The sequence below is a fragment of the Leptosomus discolor genome, chromosome 11 (genome assembly GCF_034619465.1).
Source record: "Leptosomus discolor isolate bLepDis1 chromosome 11, bLepDis1.hap2, whole genome shotgun sequence".
NCBI classification, from domain to species: Eukaryota; Metazoa; Chordata; class Aves; order Leptosomiformes; family Leptosomidae; genus Leptosomus; species Leptosomus discolor.
Window position 1 is genome coordinate 19,776,678 of NC_141401.1, and position 15,376 is coordinate 19,792,053.

At 39.4% G+C, this 15,376-nt stretch overlaps 1 protein-coding gene across 1 annotated transcript in view; it reads left to right on the top strand.

The window, feature by feature from the left end:
- The window catches only part of TLN2 (talin 2), a 113,786-nt gene that overhangs the window by 12,255 nt on the left and 86,155 nt on the right, over positions 1–15,376 (top strand). Inside the window, exons 7-16 of the mRNA XM_086471830.1 lie at positions 874–937; positions 3,514–3,618; positions 5,534–5,689; positions 6,600–6,701; positions 9,204–9,280; positions 11,626–11,806; positions 12,642–12,755; positions 13,403–13,511; positions 14,187–14,395; positions 15,207–15,305. Coding sequence (XP_086327956.1) covers positions 874–937; positions 3,514–3,618; positions 5,534–5,689; positions 6,600–6,701; positions 9,204–9,280; positions 11,626–11,806; positions 12,642–12,755; positions 13,403–13,511; positions 14,187–14,395; positions 15,207–15,305 — 1,216 coding nt within the window. The remainder of the gene's footprint in view (positions 1–873; positions 938–3,513; positions 3,619–5,533; positions 5,690–6,599; positions 6,702–9,203; positions 9,281–11,625; positions 11,807–12,641; positions 12,756–13,402; positions 13,512–14,186; positions 14,396–15,206; positions 15,306–15,376) is intronic.

Sequence of the window (15,376 nt, forward strand, 5' to 3'; positions counted from 1 at the left end):
CCAATTGTTTTGAACTGTGGATGTTTCTTTAGTCTGAAAATGTGCTGCTGAATATATGACATATATCGTCAGAGGGTAGAGTGTTCCAGATGGGAAGTGCAATCCAGAAAAGAACTGCTGTTAAAGCATGATGTTGATATATCTTTAAGTTGGGGTGGTGTTTGGCTGAGATAAAGGGTTTATTTTATTATATAGCAAGGAGGTACATGTGAGGTGTTTAAAGATTCTCACTAAACTCTTACCGTGGACACCGAACTTCCTTAGTTTACGTTACAGTCTGAGACCCTTAGTATCTGAGTGCTACAGAAATTAGGACTGGTTACTTATGACTTTGGTTTTGAGATAGTGACTGGTATTAAGTGTCCACTTAAATGGCTTTGCAGTTTTTCAGTAAAATATTAGTGTTCTGACATTTCTTGGAAGACACAGAGGAAGAACTTGATCCTGCATGTCAGTACGTCAGTGCTACTGAAAAGTAATAGTAGTATCTGAGTACAGATACAGAGGTGCCTCAAGTTTTGATATCCCCTTTTTCCCCCGAGATTACAATGACTATATTACGGTTTAGGTGTGAACCCCTCTGAGCTGATGAGAGACATCATATAGTTTAAGAACGGAAAGTTTCACAGCTATCGTTTACTTTTGATGAGTTTTCAAAACATGAAGAGTTATTACATGGGGATGTAACTAAAGTGTTTTTCTTAATTATGTAAGGTATTCTCTTGCTCTCACCCTGCTTAGACAGTTTTGTTTCGTTGTATAGGTATTTTATGCCCATTTTAGGAAGCTTGGGGGACTTAATGCCAATAAAGGAGCATGGAAAACATCCTTCCTCAAGAAGGCACCATTAACTATGGAATTTTTTTTTTCTAGCCTAAAAGAATTCCTGCCTAAAGAATATACGAAACAAAGAGGGGCTGAAAAGAGAATATTTCAGGTAATTGTGAGGGTGAAAAACCTACTATAGTTTCACTTCCTTTATAAGAAAAATATGAGCTTTCACAGGTGTATACTCTGTATATACTTGAATTATATAACTATCAGAAAATCAAGTGAAAGGAATCCAGCAGCTTTTCTTTCTTCAGCAGATTTATTGTCCTGATCCTTTCTTATTCACTGATGATTATTCAGTGTATTTGGTTGAAGGGGAGAGAGTGAATATTTAATATTCTTAAGACCTTTTTCTCAGTTGCACTGAAATGCAAGGATGTGCATTTGTACTACAATAGGAGCACATTTAGGAAAAGCGGTTTTAATTTCATGCCTTTGTTATTCAAGCATGAGCTTCAAGTAATTTGGAGTTCTGCTAGCTACTTCTCGAGAGTTCAGTGATGTCTCTGGGAATTGCACAATTGTAAAAGACTGAAGCAGTTGAGTATAAAATGTACTGATATACTGTTGGAAGTGGTCTCAGTTTTGATACTGTAGATGCACTAAGTGTCTTTGCACTCAGGCACTGGACTCGGCACTGGATTCAGGGATGCACGGATCCGGATCGACGACAGAAGAACAGACAGAGTCCTCCTCAGGTGTCAGCCATCGAAGAGGAGAGTGAGACCCTCATTATCTCTCAGCTTTATGCTGAATATGACGTATATGGGATGGAATACTCTGTTGGTCAGGTTTGGGTTACCTGTCCAGTTCGCTCCTCCCTGTAGATGAATTCTGCTTCACAATGATAGGAAGAGCCGACATCTGAGGAGGACTCTGTCTGTTCTTCTGTCGTCGATCCCGATCCGTGCATCCCTGAATCCAGTGCCTGAGTCAAGCTCCTGTCCTCACTGATGGACTCCTTTTTCATGCACTGAAGTATGTAATGATTGAAACTACTCATAGATCGCATTTGACATGGGCAAAAAATCACATGCTATGAATAGCATGATAGCATACTCAGAAGTGAAAGGATCTTTTTTTGCTTAAACTGCAACATCACTACCACCAGCTAAAGGTATACAGAAAAGTGTTAAGACAAACTCTTCTACGAGGAGGTACTACAAGCTCCAGGCAGAACAGACTTTGAGCTACAGAATTCCTAGACTGGGAATGTAATAGACATAGGAAAGTATGTGACCTGTTCCTGCTCTTCAACTTGATTCCCAAGTTGAGATCACAGATCACTGGTATGTCCTGCCAGAAACCAGACCACTTGATTTTAGCTGTTGACCTCAGAATTCTTCAAGTTACATTGTATAGTCAAAGTTGTATTTCAGTAGGCAAAGACACTTAGTGATCAGTGATCTATGAGTAGTTTCAATCATTGCATACTTCAGTGCATGAAAAAGGAGTCCATCAGCAAGGGCACTGATGCTAGGCAAAGATACAACAGCAATGTAGAATAAGCAAGCTGTTGTTTTGAAGTACAACAGCTGTTTCCCCAAGTTATGAAATTCTTGAGTTTGACAGGTGATTTTTTTGCTAAATATTCCATCTGCATTGACTATATTTGGGCTCCTTGCACTTTTGGGATCCTGATTGTGTTCTCTGTGGTGAACTTGGCCAATGTGATCAGTCTATGTCCTTGGGATGCAAAAGGGTTTTTGGAGTTGCAGTTGCTCCTCTGTGGAACATTGTCAAGATGATAACTTAAACTGGAGTAGGAAATTGTTTCCCATGTCCTTGGTGCTCCCCCTGCTGCCGTCAGTCAGCATGAAAGAGATGGCATCAGCAGCTCAGGAATGTGAGGGGCAGATGAGGTGTGATAGGGAATCCCACAAACTGTACTTAAATAGCAGGACATTGGGACAGGTTTTTCCGCAGAACCATCTGGGGTAGAAGAGCAGATGCTGAGAAGTTCGAATATGTAGTATTGCTAGTTGTCATTACTTACAGGTAATAAAGTTTACTAATGAATAAATTGTTTAAATAATAAATAGAAATTGAGTTACCAGACACACTTAGATTAGTATTTCAGGATGAACTATTTAGGAAAATCATTATTTCTTCCTCACCTGTAGAATTCTTCTCATGTGATGAAAAAAATTGTGGATAATGGTGCAACTGACAAAAAAAACCCCAACATTGGAAGTACCTTCAAGAGATGAGAAAAGGTCAATTACAAGGCATGAGGCTCTCATGAATCGGAAGTTTTGGGCATAAAGCAGAAATAAATAGGCTATTCCTGGGAAAAAAATATGGGTGCTGGGACTTTTAAATGATTTTGAAAAGCTGACTAAAGAGGTGTTAATTGTATGAAACCTGATGATGTCAAATAGCAGCAATACCTAGAATTTTAAACTGTTTCAGAAGTGGTTTAAGTGTGCTTGATCTGAGGTATAGACAGAATGGATAATGGGCAAAGAGGAGTGTTCCGTTTCACAGGTTGTTTATGTCTTCCAGTGTAAGGAATTATGGGATACAATCTTGCTAACATTTCTAGCCAGTATTTTTTTCAAATATTCTAATTGTAGTGATTATTAACTACACATCCTTAAACAGATAAAAGCTATACCCTTTTTTTTGTTTGTTTCCAGAAAGCGTTGTTTCTGCCTAAGTGATACTGAACTCTCATTACAGGAGCACAAAAACTGTGGTGAGATGACTGAAATAGAAGCCAAAGTGAAGTATGTGAAGTTAGCCCGTTCCCTGCGGACCTATGGAGTGTCATTTTTCCTTGTTAAGGTAACAGATCTTGTGACCATACTGTATGGTTGGTTACGTATTAGCTGAGATTCTGCACTAAGTAAACATCAAAGATGTTCTTTCAGCCTTATGTCTGAAAGCAGCATTTGGAAAAAAGTGTAAATTACTGCATGGGACAGAATTATAATTTCAGTTTAGATCCTAGTCATACTGCTTCCAGAAAGAAAGTTGAGTCTGTCATGGTTTAATTTCTTTAAATTGACATTTCTTCTTTTTTTCTTTTGATTACCAACAGAGTACTGTCTTTAGAAAAACAGTTGCAAAGAACTCATAAGCTGTTCCTGTTTAAAAGTTCAATGATAATAGAAATTGCATGCTGAAAAACTGCAACTGAAGAACGACTTCGTCAGCTGCACAATTAGTTTCTCTTAACCCTTACAATAAAACAGGTCATGATCTTAAGGCTGTTGAAATAATTTGGTACCAAGATATTGACGTTCTGTTGTGAAAACAGGACTGAAGCGTAAGTGCCCAAGTGTGCAGTAACCACTGACATAGAATGGAAAGGAGGCTAAACTTAGGCAAATGTTTTCATTCTCAAGTTCCTGCAGGTACAGTACAGAATCTTGGTAGGTAGCTGAATATTGGTTGCCTCTTCCTAAAGTGCTTACTCATACACAAATTCCAGTGAAGCAGATAGGAGGTGAAAATAGAATGAAAAATGTGCAGAGGATAATACTGTTAATACGGAATGCTTTGAAAGAATTCCTGTGTTGTCTTGCTTCCTATAAGGGAAAGTGGTTTGTAAGGCACCATTAATGGTGAAAGGAGTCTCAATTCCCTAACAGAGCTGTTGAGCTAAGTTGCGTATTAGAAACTATACTAAAGTTACGGTGTGCAGTTTTCAGTAACTAAAATATTAGTGAGCATGCACACTTAAAACAATCTGCCAGTTTGGTGGGAATTTGTTAACACGGTGTAGCTGACCTGTGTGGTAAAAGGTAAAAATATCTTTGTATTTTTCATAAATATCTTCGTATTTTTCGTTAATTTTTGCTTATTTTTGTCATAGCTTAAAGCAAACAGTGGCTGACTTAAGTAACCATGTCATGAAACTTCTATTGGAAGGAATAATTGGTCTTTTAAAAAGCCTGTCAAATGACTATGTAAATAGGAATTGATTCTTTGCAGCCTACATAAATTCAGGGGAATGGGACGTGGATTCATTTCTGTTTTATAATCGATTTTATGCAGCAAATTGTTAGTTTGGGCTTATGCTCTGCAACCTTGGAAAACTAAAGAAGCAGAATGTTCAACGAATAAGGAAACATTAGCTGGCAGCATGCAAATTGCCTCTGCCCCCTTCTTTGTGATACTTGCATGGGTTAGGATGTTCTTATGGATTGAAATAACTAAGATTTTAAGATTTCAAATCCAAAATACAGGACAGGTTATGGCTGATCTTGCCTAATTGTCAGCCCCAGTGAGCCTTCCTTTCCTTTACCTCTCCAGAAATTTTATAGAGAAACGGTGAGGGCAATCTAACTTCTTAGTCTCCCTGATGCCAGTTTCCCATTCAGCTTCTCTAATACAATTTTACAGAGGAGGTCTTGTGCCTAGAAGGACAGCCATCATGGTTTGGTTTTTTGTTTTACAGTAATATCCAAAGATTTGTTATCACAGTCCCTAAAATGCTTCTGTTTCCTGGAGGAGGGAGAAGAGGGTGTGTGTTTTGAACTGCATAGTAAAGATCCAGTGAAGACCAGAGCTTCTTAATGTTAATGCATTGCTTGAAAATCAGTGTCTGTGACCAGGCAAGCTGAGCCTGGAGTTTTAAATTGTCCTCATCTGCATGCCAGTTGCTTCCCTTTGTCAGTATATTCCATCATGTTTTTTCTTTCTCCTATGGCAAGCTCCATTTTAATTAAAAACAATCTTTCACACTTCGTTATAGGAAAAGATGAAAGGCAAAAACAAGCTGGTTCCTCGCTTGCTGGGTGTCACCAAAGACTCAGTGATGCGTGTGGATGAGAAGACCAAGGAAGTGTTGCAGGAATGGCCACTGACAACTGTGAAACGCTGGGCTGCGTCACCTAAAAGCTTCACTCTGGTAATCTTTTTTTATTTGTTCAGAGGAAGAGGGATCTAAGTGGCAAGGAGAAAGGAAGATGCACAATACTTAGAAAGGTTTCTTTAATATAACTTGTTCTATCCGTAATTTTCTAGCATTATATAGAGTCACTGAGTCCCAAACTAATAAACTAGCCCATATTAGTGTCTAGGGTCAATCTGTATTTTGATGTTTCTAGATGGACCAGGTCCCCAAAAGTACTCTGTAAATCTTTTCAAAAAACAGTGTTTAAATCTGTTCTGTACCTAACCACTAAAACAGTTAAGAAAACATCTTTATTCACACCTGCTTAAACCCTTACAGTCCTTGCAATTCATAATGTACTTTGTGACTGGCAAGATGTGAGCATAAACAAAACTAGATGGTTCATGAATACATTTTATAATTATGGATTTAAAGAACTTTCGTGAATGTGATGTTTTGTTAATTGTTTGGTCCATAAGAGACCACTGAGTCAACAAGAGTATTCTGGATGTGAAAGTTTGTTTAAAGTGGTAGACCAAGAGGGAGTGGCTAGAAAATTATGTGCATCTAATTTCAAATTGCATGGGTGATTATGCTTTAGAATAAAATTCTAAAGATTTTTCTCCATCCTTCAGTGACTGAGTCTGATAAAGTCAGACTAAGTATCTCTTGGTCCTCTCTGGCATTTCAATTTATGAAACATCTGTGATTAAGCTGCACTAAAAAGCATCTTTCCCCTCTCCTCCCTCACCTCCCATGTAGACTGGTTTAGAATCTTGGAGCAGTTTCATTTACTGTTGGATGTAATAAAATGTGTATACAAACAATTCAAAATTTGAATTCTCTCACTCATATTTGGTACTGTTTCTTCATTTATTTACTTACAATTTTCAGAGGTGTGGGTTTTTTTCCTCTTTTTCTTCAGGATTTTGGTGAATATCAGGAAAGCTATTACTCAGTACAGACCACTGAAGGAGAACAGATCTCTCAATTAATTGCAGGTTACATTGATATCATCCTGAAAAAGGTATATTGTTAACATTATGTGTAATAAGAATGCAGTAAAAGTCGCTGTACAGCAGTGCAAAAGCTCAAACGTGTGCAAGCTGCAGTTCTTTTTCTCTCACAATGTCAGTGTTGTATGCTATGTTTTGACATTTTTTATTTTTACATAAGCTGTTTCTCTTAACTTAAGTGAGTGCTTCTGGAAAATATCAAGGCTGTTAACTATAGTGGTAGTATGGATCAGGCTCAGTACAGCACACTTGGGCTTTGTTTTTCTGTCTGGACGGTGAAATGCTGACTCTGAGTGTATAGCCAGAGAAGAGTCCAAAGCTTCAACTATGGATTTTAAGCTGTGGACCAAAGCGGTGAATCAGGTGGGAAGAAATGATCCCTTGGAAGCAGCATTTAAAACTACATTAAGGACTACGCAGTAGTTGTCCAACAGCTCTTGTATATAATGCATCAAAGCTGAGACATTTTTTTGGCAAAACAAACAAAAATAATAAATGAAAATAAATTAAATCATTATATTGCTGTAAAAATACTGTGATTAGTAAAGCAAAGAATTCTATCTCAGTTGTGCAGAGAGGGATAAAATTTGTTTGTGAAGAGGCCAGGCTGTCTTGAAATTTGGTTTTAAAAAGCATCTCTGGCAGGAGAGAGGAAAGGGTGATAGGCAGCTGCAGCATTCGGAATATTCACAAGCAAATAGGTGCCACAGCAAAAATTACCAATTTTGCCAACAAACATGGTCATACTCTAAGTATGTTGTATGGAAAAGTGAGGCATTTCAAATAGCACTGGTTGCTCCTTGATGTACTTTTACTTTATTAAGGTTCAACTAAACTGCATCATTATTTGCTGTAATGACAGAAAGCTAAGCAGCTCAGAATTTATTGCCTTTGTTCACGCGAATAGTGTAGGATGTAACATTGTATTATGAAATCAGATGTTGTGGAGGGTCGCCAGAATTTATCACAGTACATGCCTCTTTCTCCAAGGCTGTCAATCTCAGATTTAAAAATGTTAAACTGTAGGTTTCTATAGATGGTTTAAAACTTTATTCTAGCTCTTAAGCTTCAAAAGTAGCTTTGCTCTGTAATGCCAAATGAAGGAGCCTTTCTGTCTTGATAAAATACAGATGTGCATATTTCCACTCCTTTCCAGTCCTTTGATTTCTTCTTTACAATCTGCTGACACAGCCAGTTTTAAAATGAATGAATTAGGAACAGGTTAAGTAATAAACACCCGTGATGCTTCATGATGCGTTTGAGAAGCATGCAGTTTCCAGTTGTGAGCCCAAGTTATCTCTCTGCTGCATGCCCCAAAGTATGGTTTATCGCTCTCAGCTGGATGATGTTAATTCTTGGTGTGTTTTGGACTGTTGTAACTCATTTGCTCTGGTGTGGATTGGTGGTGCATTTTTGTTCTGCTAAAGTATTATTGGTGCAATGCTCCCCACCCCCTCTTGTCCTGCGTTTTTAGTGATTGATCATTAATCAGTTGACAGGGAACCCTGAACTTGAGTAACTTTTCCCATTTTTTAATCTAAATTTTTTTTTTAATTCACATTAATATGGAACTAAGGCACAATCTTGACAAGAAATAGGCAGTTTCAGTTTATGCATAAACTCAAACTATAATAGTAAGAACTTTGGAGAAAGTTGGGTGGGGTGTGTCTGTGGATGTGCATGAGGCGTTCCTATTAAATGTACCCATGGTCATAGTGGATGTTTCTCTGTATGCATATAAGGATATGCAGACTACAAATCACACGAGGTGGGAAGCAGACGGTATCTTTGCGCTAGGTCACAAGTGGAAATACTGTTTTTACAAGGCACTACTTCTATGGTTTATGGAGTTTTCTGTTGTTTCTAGTGGTTTAGGCTTAGCTCCCCTTGTGTATATTTAACTCCATTATACCAAACTGCCTCAAAAAGTCAGATGTGCAGACTGTCCAGAAATTTGAAGTAACTATAGTAAAATAATTTGAATACAGTATTAAATTTATCATCTCTGCTATGGATATGTATTCCGTAGTGGTAGGTAGCACCATATAGTAACATTTCAGGAGGCTAAATATGACTTGTAGCTGAGTTCTAGTTACTGGAGTCAGCCTGACGTTCCTGAGTTAAAAGAGGATGGGAAAAGGGATGGTACATGTCCTGTCTGTGCTGGGATTTGCTGTTGTTGCATATCGCTCAGTCCTCAGAACACTTTTTTTCTGTGAGAAAAGACAGTATGTCAGCACTTTCTTTATACCTTTGTTCAAAAAGGCACCAATAGGCTTTTTTCCTTTATGCACTTAATCTGCCAGGGCTTAGAACCTGGTCTGTTAGATGCTGAAGGGCACCGCTTCCAACGTGGAGGTTACACTGTTGTACACTGCCAAAAAGCATGGTATTCAGCACCGGACAAGACTCTGCAGATTATTTGACTAGCTTTCAGATAAATGGCAAGGAAATGGTGGAGAACAAAAAGCAACACACGTTTAACTTTTTGTTTTGTTTCCCCCCCCCTCCAGAAACAAAGTAAAGATCGATTCGGGCTCGAAGGTGATGAGGAATCAACCATGTTGGAAGAATCTGTTTCACCTAAGAAGTGAGTGTGTAGAGCAGGAAATGCTCTTTATTTAAGAGTGACACCTTTTAGCTGTGGCAGCTGTTTTCAAATGAAATGTTAGTTATTACTGTTAAAGAATTATTTTCTACAGGGTGTTTCAATAGAAGGAAGTACTATCCCAAGGCAATTGAGCAGGCTCTGTGCTTCATTCGAGGATTGAAGGGCAGGTCTTTGTTACAAAGTAGTCGGTTAAGGCAATCAGCAGTGGTAGCAGTTTGTGGTAACTTGACCCTTGAACAAAGGAACTCAGGCTGTAATTCAGTAAAATGCTGGGGGGGGAGGAGTAATGATGCAGAGCTGAAAACATCATACTAGATTTTTGATCTGCATGCAAACACCTAGGATTTACAAGGGTTTAGTTGCTTGGTGTCTGCGAGGTCCATGGTTTCCAGTAAATTTGTCAGTTTAATTGCACATTGTGTTGTGAATAGAGCTGGTTTGTTTCACCAAACCACTTCAGAGAAACCAGACGTGTGGTGCGGGTAAAGGTAAGGTTTTGGTATACTAGTAGGTCAGGCTATGGTTCTGATGGAAGAGTAACTGTATGTAGCAGAAAACAGAACTGTAGGGCTGGCCATACACTTGAAAAGGAATATTGATCACTCAGTGAGGAAAAAAAGAAATATGTTCATAACATTATAAACTGTACTGAGCCACTCAAGGCTCCTCTTGGAACTCTGAGGATGGCAATGTCAGCAGTGTGTATGTGAAAAGTCTATTTGATTATTTTGTTAAACGTATGGTTTATAGGAGATAGACGGTTTAGATGTTTAATGTGGCCTTACATGAAATGTCAACTTGTCTTGGTTTGAAAAGACAGGTGTCTGTGGAGGAAGGCAGGAGCCTCCCTTGAAATGGAGAGTGCAACCCCCTTCCCTCCAAACTATTATAATTTTGAAATTAACGGGCCTTCAGGCAAAGATATGGGGAATAGGAATAACAGTTCTTTACTAATATATATATGTATATAACACAAGGCAGGGAAAAACAAACAACCCACTGGTTTACACTGACAAGAGTCAGGAATACAACCTGACACCCTGTTAGGGTGGCAGTAGCAGTCCGATAAGATGCTGGCTGCAGTCCTCCTGAAGTGATGGGTGTAGTTCTGTGGAAGCAGCAATCAGGTAAAAGAGTCTGGTCTTCCTCCGAAGGTCCAGTGGTCGGCAGGTAGCTCTTGTCCTTTGGAACTCCAGTGGGGGGAAAAGCTCCTCTGGGAATCCAGTGGAAGAAAGGCTGCTAGGGTGTTCAAAATCTCCGTTTTTATTTGGCATGGACTGCTTGGCTCCTTCCCCCCCCCCTCCCCGGGCGGAGCATCTCACAATGGGATGGGGAGTCGTGAGGCAGTTCCTTGATGGGCCATTAACAGGAGATAGCCCAGGAGCGAGTTACCGACGGGTCAGGCGATAAGGCATTGTTGTGCCCAGTAACAGGAGATAGTCCAGAGGGGGGGGGAGGCAGGGAGCACCGCCCCACCTGGTCTCAACAGCTCCTGAAGATGGTAATAGAATATATTTTTTCTTTTGGCACATTTTACACTGTAACCCAGGACACAACTTTTGACAGATCATGCATCTTCAGATGCGCTTTCTTTTGACATTGCCCCTTCCAAATCACTTCCAGAATATACTGTTAGCTATGTGCTGTGCAAAGAAGCTCAAAACTTGTAATGAGTGAATACAACATTTTTCACAATTTAAATTACTTTTTTCACCACCATTGTTGTTAAAGCCAGAATTTCTGTCAACGCTTCTAGCAGTTAAACCTTGAACCATATTTAAATATGAGCAGTATATTTGGCAAAGCAGTTCCTGGCCATGGATGACAGTAACTTTATTATTCTTGAGAGTGGCCTGCTTCCCAGCCCATTATTTGATAGGCTGCCAGATTATTAGGAAGTACTATGTGTGCATGTGTGTATAAAGAGGGAAGAAAGAATGTTAATTTTTATCCCAAATCTAGGGATTCCTTGGAAAAGGCATCTCCACAGAGTTCACGCTTCTGTTTTCTATTGATCAGCCTATACTATGAGAGAAAGCAATTGTTATGCTGTAAACCTGGTTCCAGTTCTGCGTCTCGTGCATCTTAAAGGGGTAAAGCTGTTGTACCACATATACCAAAACTGCATGTTGCCTTCTTTCCTTGGTGCCTGCTCATTAGTGCTATTAATATTTGGTCTGCCAAAAGTCCCAGATGATTTTTTGTCTAATGTGGTAGAAAATGGTTAGAAAGGAAGAACATCCTGCAGAACTTGATTTGCAGAAGCTAAGTAATTATCTCTGTGATTTTTCATTTGCTTTTTTTTTTCTTTTTCTTCTTTTTAGATCTACCATCTTGCAGCAGCAGTTCAACCGGACAGGGAAGGTGGAGCATGGCTCTGTGGCACTACCAGCTGTTATGCGTTCAGGGTCCAGTGGCCCAGAGACTTTCAACATTGGCATCATGCCTTCTCCTCAGCAACAAGTCACAATTGGTCAGATGCACAGAGGACATATGCCGCCGCTTGTGAGAAACCTCCTTGTTTTGTGTTCAAAACTTCGCTTTTGCGTTTGAAACTTGTCTGTGGTGCAAGTAATCAGAAACAATATGTTACAGATACCGCTAAGAGCGGGAGGAGGGTATTGAGTGTGACTTTATGGCTGTTTTACTGAACCTAAGTTTTGCGCATCCTTGAAATGTTTAGGGTATCACATTTTGACTTGTTTTTGCAGAGGTGCCACCAGCTTGGCTGCTGGGCTCAGCTGTGTCCTGTGGTGGGTCTGTTGGAGTTGTCTAGAACCAGCTGTGCCTGGCATGGGGCAGCCCCTGGTCTTTTCTCATAGAAGCCACCCCCGCAGCCAAAACCTTGCCACAGACAGCCAATCACATAGCCATCCTGCTCTGCCTAAAACCCTTCCATTTTCTGTTAGCTTATGCATATTGATGGCAATTTAGTTTTGGAATCATCCTTGATTACGCTGGTAGCCTGTTCCAGCAAATCAGAAATGATATCCTAGAAGCAAATTCAGTTTTCATGTTCCTAGAATGCAAGTCAGTAAGACAGCTCAGTGTTTTTGTGTGTATCTGCTGGGCATTGTTTGATCTGAGACAGTTCAGTGTTTTATAAATTCGTGCTAGTACAGAGGAGTATAAAGTGGCACAGGCAGAATCTCAAGACTCTGAGAAGGAGTGTGAGAGAGCTTTGCTTTCTCCATTACACCAGGGAAAAGCTGGCTATCTGAAATGACCGGGTGTGATTGTTGGGTTGTTGTCACTCACTGTCTCTTTATGCACATGCAACATTTGCTGGAAGCACCATTTGGTACATAGCACGCAGCCATTTCCTTCTTTTGCCTTTCAGACCTCAGCTCAGCAGGCCTTGATGGGGACTATTAATACCAGTATGCATGCCGTTCAACAGGCACAAGCTGATCTCAGTGAAGTTGATAACCTGCCACCTCTAGGGCAGGACATGGTGAGTTTTTCTAATCCCTCATAGAAATGGATCTTAATGCTTTGGGGTGTGTACAGATCCATTTAGTCATTGTCCCTGGAGCTGAAGTGGTATCACTAAAGCTTTTAAAATTAGATAAAAATTTTGTGCTAATTTTTCTCTAAGGCATTCATATATTCCACCTCACTCTAATCAGTCTTCTGAGATTAGATGTGGCAGACTTCCTTGCATAACCATGTCTGGACTCCTGTTTGTTTCGTGTGCATGTGTATAATTAAATGCAATATTTATGGTGGGAGCATCTGCCTCCTGAACGCTTGAAAAATAAGAACAAAATATGACTCTCTCATTCCTGATCCAGGTTAGGGCAGGAGGACAGATCAAGAGACTATTGTTTATGGGGGACTCAGTCAAGAGCATTTAGCCTTCATGGATGCACTGTTTATGGCATTTAACTTAAACAGGCAGCTGTTGAAATGTGATAGCAATTCTGTAGTGAATGATTCAGCAAAAGAAAATGCTTGCTTTCGTATTTCACTTTAACGGCTTGGTGGTTGTCCTCGGTTTCACTTTTAAAGGTTCATGAAGGAACAAGAGATTTACGTAGTGTCTTTTCTTACAGAACCTCACTGAGGTCCTTGATTCTTGTTTTTGTTATTACTCTTCAGGCATCAAGAGTATGGGTTCAGAACAAGGTTGATGAATCAAAACACGAAATACACTCTCAGGTTGATGCTATCACTGCAGGAACTGCGTCTGTTGTTAACCTTACAGCAGGTAAATTTCCAAGAGAAGGATTTTCTTGCAGTCTCCTAGTTATTTATCAGTCTAATTCAAGTAACATAGGGACTGAGTATGGGGCAGCTGGAGAAAAATTTTTCTTCAAAATACCCCAATAACTAAGTGCATTGATGTGCACAACAAGCTTTCTGTCCCTCCCAACGCAATTTTTATGTCTTCAATTTATCTCTTACCCTAAAAGTATGACCATAGATAAAGACAAAATGTAGCTTGCTTATTCAACGAAGTAGAATGTTTGCAAGGTTACTACAGAAAAGCATCATTGATCAGACAGTTGTTAGAGAGAGATTATAGGTTTATTGGCAATGTTTTTTTCTTCAGCAAATTATAAGATGAAGGAGCTTAGAGAGGTCAATAAAAGGTTCTTTAAATGTCGAAAAATAGCTGAAACTCTGGACTTCTCAGCAAATTACGTTGAACGAAGCGAAATTCTGGTGGAGGATAAATTGTTGTAGAAGAAATGTAAAATTTGGAAAAACTATAGCAGTCTTTAATTTTTCTAAAGTGACAATGAAATGCCTTAGTAGGCATTGCTTGGCTATCTTGAAATGTCTCTTTTGCTTCTCACCAGAGAGTAGCTTGTGGTAGCTGCCTCTTTTTCCCTTTTAACCACTAAAGCATTCAGATCATGAAAAAACATTTGCTTTACAGGGGACCCAGTTGACACTGATTACACTGCTGTGGGATGTGCAATTACAACCATCTCTTCCAACCTCACTGAGATGTCTAAAGGTGTGAAACTGCTTGCTGCTCTCATGGATGATGAAATTGGAAGTGGAGAAGACCTCCTGAAAGCTGCTCGAACACTGGCCAGTGCTGTCTCAGACTTGCTGAAGGCTGTGCAACCTACTTCAGGAGAGGTGAGTAGATAGAAACTTCTAAGGTTCCCTTTTCAAAGTGCATGACTTTGGCCTTTTTGAGACATGCTAGCTTCTAAGACTCACCTTCTCAGTGCCACATAGTCACCTGTGCAAGTAGTTCCTTTGACTACTTGTTATTCCTTTGTTTGTCTGTTTTTATGCCTTTAAGTCTTGCCTTGATGTTAGAATGTTCTAATTGTGTTATATGCAGAGGTTACTTGATTTGTGTAATAAATAGTTAATTTATCAAAGTACTGTATTCTCTTTTAGAAACATTTCAAACAGTACTGTGACTCAGTAGGAAGTGGAGAGTTAATAATTCTTTTTTTTTAATAATCTTTGTCTACTTTGACATATAAAATGAGAAGTTAATCCCTCTGTTGTAGTTCTTCAGAAATGAGTCGTGCTGACCAGAATAGTTTGTTATGAGTTGGAGTCTCAGCCAGTTTGCCTGAGATCTCTTCTCTTCAGATATTTATGTTTTGAAGAATATGAAATCTCCTGACATTTCAGATCAGTTGGCATATTGCATGTCCATCCTTTAATTATCCTTGGAATTATTACAACAATGTCTATTCAAGGTCTTCAAAATTCTTTACATGTTCTATGGGAGCACTTCAGATGAAACCCCTGAAATATGGATGTGCAGTTGCACATGTGGAAAAATAAAGATTTTTCCAAAGTGTTTCTGTTGTATAATTTTTTTTAGCCATATTGGTTGCATGCTAATGCAGAAGTTTCTTGAGGAAATCAAAAATTCAAGTGAAGCTCACTTTCTTTGAATTGATGTATTACCATTATATTTTTCCAGCCTCGACAGACAGTTTTGACTGCAGCTGGAAGCATTGGGCAAGCAAGCGGGGAGCTACTGAGACAAATTGGAGAGAATGAAACAGATGAAAGGTTCCAGGTAATGAGAGAGTTGCTTGTCACTATCAGAACTGTGCAGCTTTCTAATGAGGAGGCCACTGCATAAAACCA